The following is a 4,731-nucleotide window of genomic DNA, read 5'->3' as shown; positions in this document are numbered from 1 at the left end:
AGAAAGGAGAGGTAAGATAAACATTTCCTGTAGGAGAGTTGATAGGGTAAGAAGAAGCTGGAAAACTAGGTGGGGGATAAAACGGATAGGATTAACAAAGACTGCCACCCATGCAGGCAACAGAAATCCTAAGTACATAGAATCAAAAAGAAAATCTGCCTGATGGTAAGCTAAGGCAGATTGAACCAAAGCTTGTAGAGGACAAGGCATGCAAGTACCCTCTCCCTAAAAAGAGACAAAAATGTGTCTAAAAAAACTGAACTGGGCAGAAATATAAAATAATTCCACTTCCGAATAAATTGGAAATATCACAATTGTATAATAAATAGTAAACTTGTTTAGAGAAATTGATACACAGGAACAAAAAAAAAAAAAACTTAGAAGAGAGCACTAACTAAATGTTTGAACATGAGCATGGCCAAACGAGAAGTGCCAGAAAGGTAGAATAGCATAGAGGGAGTCACATGCATCATGTTTGTGTGTGGCACTACTGTTGGTGGAAGTTTGTCACATGATAATTTGCATGCGATAATCAGTTAAACAACGTGAATGGAGGGGTGTGTGTAGGAGTGAAAGCTTGTGGCATGTGAAAAGACGTTTGCAAATAGAGGGCAACACTGAGCGAGAATAGCCATGTATGTGAGAGGATGCAAGGTACCTTGTTGGAAATTAAAAATCCCTAAACTGAACACATCTTTATGATCTGGGTGTTTCAATATTTTGTTAGAAAGGATTTTACATACTTTTTCCCAAAACAATCAATTTTCAGTGACAACATTACATTACCTATTTAATGCCAAACAATGTCAAAATTTAGTTTTGATACATGCTACTGCGGCACAAATTTATATCGGCTGTGATTGTCCTGTGGCTTTCTGGTTTGCATATTCAAAATTGTTTTAACATAAAGTACTCAATCTCTGTACACTACAACCATTAGAAAACTTTGGGGTTCCCCTGGGATGCATTATACGCATAGCAAAAACAAATACTGTAATTTTCACTGGAAAATCCATGTTGATAAGAATAACCTTATACCAAATTACCAATGCTTTATCACTTGTGTTTGACTTCATTACTCAAATAAAATCCCACAATGCTAGAAGAAAGAAGGCTAATATATGCCATAGATTCTACAGAAAAAGGTAAATATACAAACATATATCATACTGTAAGCACTAAAGCAAGATAAATGGTTAAAGCTACATTCCTTATTATTGAAAAGATTCCAAAATTAAATACCACAACATGCTCATTTCAACAAAATCTTCTTATGACAAATACCATATCCTGTATTCATTCATATTTATGTGTTTTCTTGAACTGTTATGGATAAATGTTCTGTTCATACTTATCTTTTTTGCTTTTACTTTAATTTTATATTGAAGATGAATATACCTGTTCAAATGTAAATAAATATATTTATCTGTTAATAAATCTACTGTACATAATATCTGTAGCCTATCCAGTTCTGACCAATTTACAATTTCTCCCTCATGAATCTATTGCGAATTCTAGAAAGCTGTTTATTCTTACATGGAGAATTAATTATTTAATCTTAACCATAAAAAAAAGGTATTGTCAAAGGTAAGAGTTATAATATGCTGTTTTCTACATTTAATACTGCATATCACCAAACCACCACCCAAAATTTTATTTGCTAGATGAAAAAGCAAACTTTATAATAGCCTATAACACTGCCTTTCAAAAAAAATAATAATAATAATGACAACACTAAAACATTTTTTGCAAACACCCTTTGGAAAACAGTCAAGACTATAATTTTTCAAGACATTAATAAAGCAATTTCTATTAATTTTCTACCAATAAGCAAGTAATATATTTATTTAGTCAAGTGCATATAAACATCTCCAGGAATAATGCTATAAACAAGCACCATGCACAGTGTGCAGAGTTACTACTGTAAAAATAATGTCATCCAAACTGCTCAACCAGATTTCCATGATGCTTTTTGAAAGCTTTATATGGTCCCTTATTCAATTCTTGTTCAATTAATTATTTATAATCCATCCTCAGCAATGACTGCAATATCACAATATGACTTGAGGATTTGTTAAGTGAAAAAACCAACTTCTCTGTAGTTTTCAATGGAAAATCCATGTTGATAAGAATAACCTTATACCAAATTACCAATGCTTTATCACTTGTGTTTGACTTCATTACTCAAATAAAATCCAAAGATGCTAGAATATCATTTTAGAGAAAGGCTATTACACAAACACAGTTGCAAAAATGTGTCAAAATGTTTATTAGGCCCGATCTTATGAAAACAATCCATCATTCTTATTAATTAGTATCAAGTTATATGAACAATAAGACATTTTTATTAATTGATAATTAGACTTAGCTAATCATATGGGCTATTACTCGTGACAAAATTAACATAATCTTGAAGGACACTGCATACAAATATATAACTTTAGTACTAATAATGCTTGGAGACGGCTTGAATGGGTAATGAAGAAAAACTTTAATATAAGTTTAACATAACAGCAAATGTATAACGTTTCGACAAGGTTTTGTCATCATCAGTTTTTCTTCCTTACCCATTCAAGCCATCTCCAAGCCATTATTAGTCTCAAAGTGAATTCCTCGTCATCAAATAACTTTAGTACATTGGGCTTATTTACTATCTTTAATAACAAGAATACAAAAACAAATAAAATGTACAGCTGAAGCTTACTTGCATCTGCCATATCTTACTGAGTTCTTCAAGGGATAACTTGGGTCCAGTAAACTCTATGATTCCTTTAATCTTGTCGGTATATTGCACGTGGTCAATGTTTCCTGAAAGTAAATGGGTTTCTCAGAGTATTCTGCCTTTAAATATTTTATACTATTACACACAAAATCCTACAAGCTTTATTTGGAAAATGTTAGTGTTAATGCAAAACTATGACACTCCATCAAAGTTTATCATATATATATATGCTAATCTCAGTAATTATGTTGAATTTAATATCAAAAGGTGACAGATTTTTAGTAACAAATAAAACTGTACAAATAACTTGAAGTTTTAGGGGATATAGTAAAAAAAATTCAAACAAACCTTCTAGAGCTATAGAAAGCACTTTGTTCTCGGCAAGCCAGTTCAATAACTTGTCCGAATTGATAGCTATCTTTGTAGAACGCACAACACTAGTGTCCTCAATCAGTTTTGTTAACTTTGAGAAAAAATAAATAATTTATTTGATTAAGAACTTTATCTATAAATGTATCCACATCTTTCACACAGTCTTTTAATAATGGATAAAATCAATTTTAATTTAGTCAAATCTAAATAAAATACAAATTTCATAAACAAAATCATATTCATATATAATCCTGGTGTGTGTGTGTGTCATATGTAATGCTCATAAAGCATATTTCCAATATATATATCACACTCACAAGATATGTCAATATCTTAATCATCTTTAAATCTGCATAATATGAAGAAAACTTAGTTGTCAGTATATATATAAAATCTTTTGGGTAGCAGAAACCACTGAAAAGAAATGAATGAAACTTGACACAACCTTTCGAAATAATATGAAGTTCTTATGTAAAAAAAAAAGATTTAATAGTTGTATGAATGTATCTTCTGAAACATTTGATATTTTGCTGTAGAAGAAAGTTTAAGAAAAATAATTACATCTTATACCTTCATTGTTTTTATTATTGTGCAAATAAACATTTGTGAATCTATATAACATTTTATTTCAATAAAACTGCAAGTTTTCTGTCTGTTTTTATTCTAATAACACCATATAAAAATTTATATATGATCATTAATATCAAAAATAGATTCAAACAAATATAAAAGAAATAAGTGAAACAGGAAATTTTCAATTTCTGTTGCTCAGAATGTTCTATTTCACATACCCAATCAGTTTTCACTAGTTATACATTCATTATCATTTATGGTTTTTTTCATCCACTGAAACAAATTAACCTACAAAATATACAAGATAATTACAAAGTGGGCACGTAATGCTGTTTCAATACAAGAAGGGAAATGCCTCTGTAGCCACAAAGAATATCAAAGTTTATGGAAATGTTTAGAACATTTGTAAGTGTCAACGATGGATCAGCCAATTTCTCTATGTGATTAATAAATGCCAAAAACAATGGCTCAATCCTAGACAAAAACTACTTCCAACCCCCAAAACCTGAACTCGATCTGCAGAAAGTGATGCTTTGCATTTGGTGGGACACCAAAAGAGTAATTCATTCCGAACTCCTCAATCCACAACGAACTGTCAATGCAGAGAGTCAGCAACTGGAATGTTTAAATCAAGCTCTTCATCAGAAACGCCCTTCACATGTCAATTGGAAAGAATGGAGACTATTTCATTTAATAAATGTTTTGTTTTGATATACAAGTTGTTCGGGTCTTTTCATCTAAAAAAAAGCGACATTAATTTCTTAACGACCTAGTACATATGAAATCAGTTGAATGTCACGTGTTTTTCAACAGTTTACTGCTGCATTGGCTTTTTTTTTCCATTATTTACTGAGCCAGCTGTTTTGTGCCTGAGGTTTCATGTAAACATGCATTTAACAAGTGAAAAACGAAAATCTGTAGAAAAAATCACTGCTCACAAGAGTAGAGAAATCTACTATGGTAATCATCTACTGTTAGAAAACTCACTGAAATAGTCATAGAAAACCACGGAGAGACAAAGTCCAACAGCAAGTTTGAAAAACAATGAAGAACAGCGAACTTGG

The 4,731-nt window shown here is 31.1% G+C and overlaps 1 protein-coding gene across 1 annotated transcript in view; it reads right to left on the bottom strand.

The window, feature by feature from the left end:
• The window catches only part of LOC106461361 (ubiquitin carboxyl-terminal hydrolase 24-like), a 197,302-nt gene that overhangs the window by 158,342 nt on the left and 34,229 nt on the right, over positions 1-4,731 (bottom strand). Inside the window, exons 7-8 of the mRNA XM_022388299.1 lie at positions 3,071-3,185; positions 2,705-2,808 (exon numbers count right to left, since the gene is read on the bottom strand). Coding sequence (XP_022244007.1) covers positions 2,705-2,808; positions 3,071-3,185 — 219 coding nt within the window. The remainder of the gene's footprint in view (positions 1-2,704; positions 2,809-3,070; positions 3,186-4,731) is intronic.

Source organism: Limulus polyphemus, unplaced genomic scaffold (assembly GCF_000517525.1).
Source record: "Limulus polyphemus unplaced genomic scaffold, Limulus_polyphemus-2.1.2 Scaffold944, whole genome shotgun sequence".
In the NCBI taxonomy this organism is placed as follows: Eukaryota; Metazoa; Arthropoda; class Merostomata; order Xiphosura; family Limulidae; genus Limulus; species Limulus polyphemus.
Note: the sequence above shows the minus strand (reverse complement) of the source record. Positions and strands in the feature narration are given on the sequence as shown.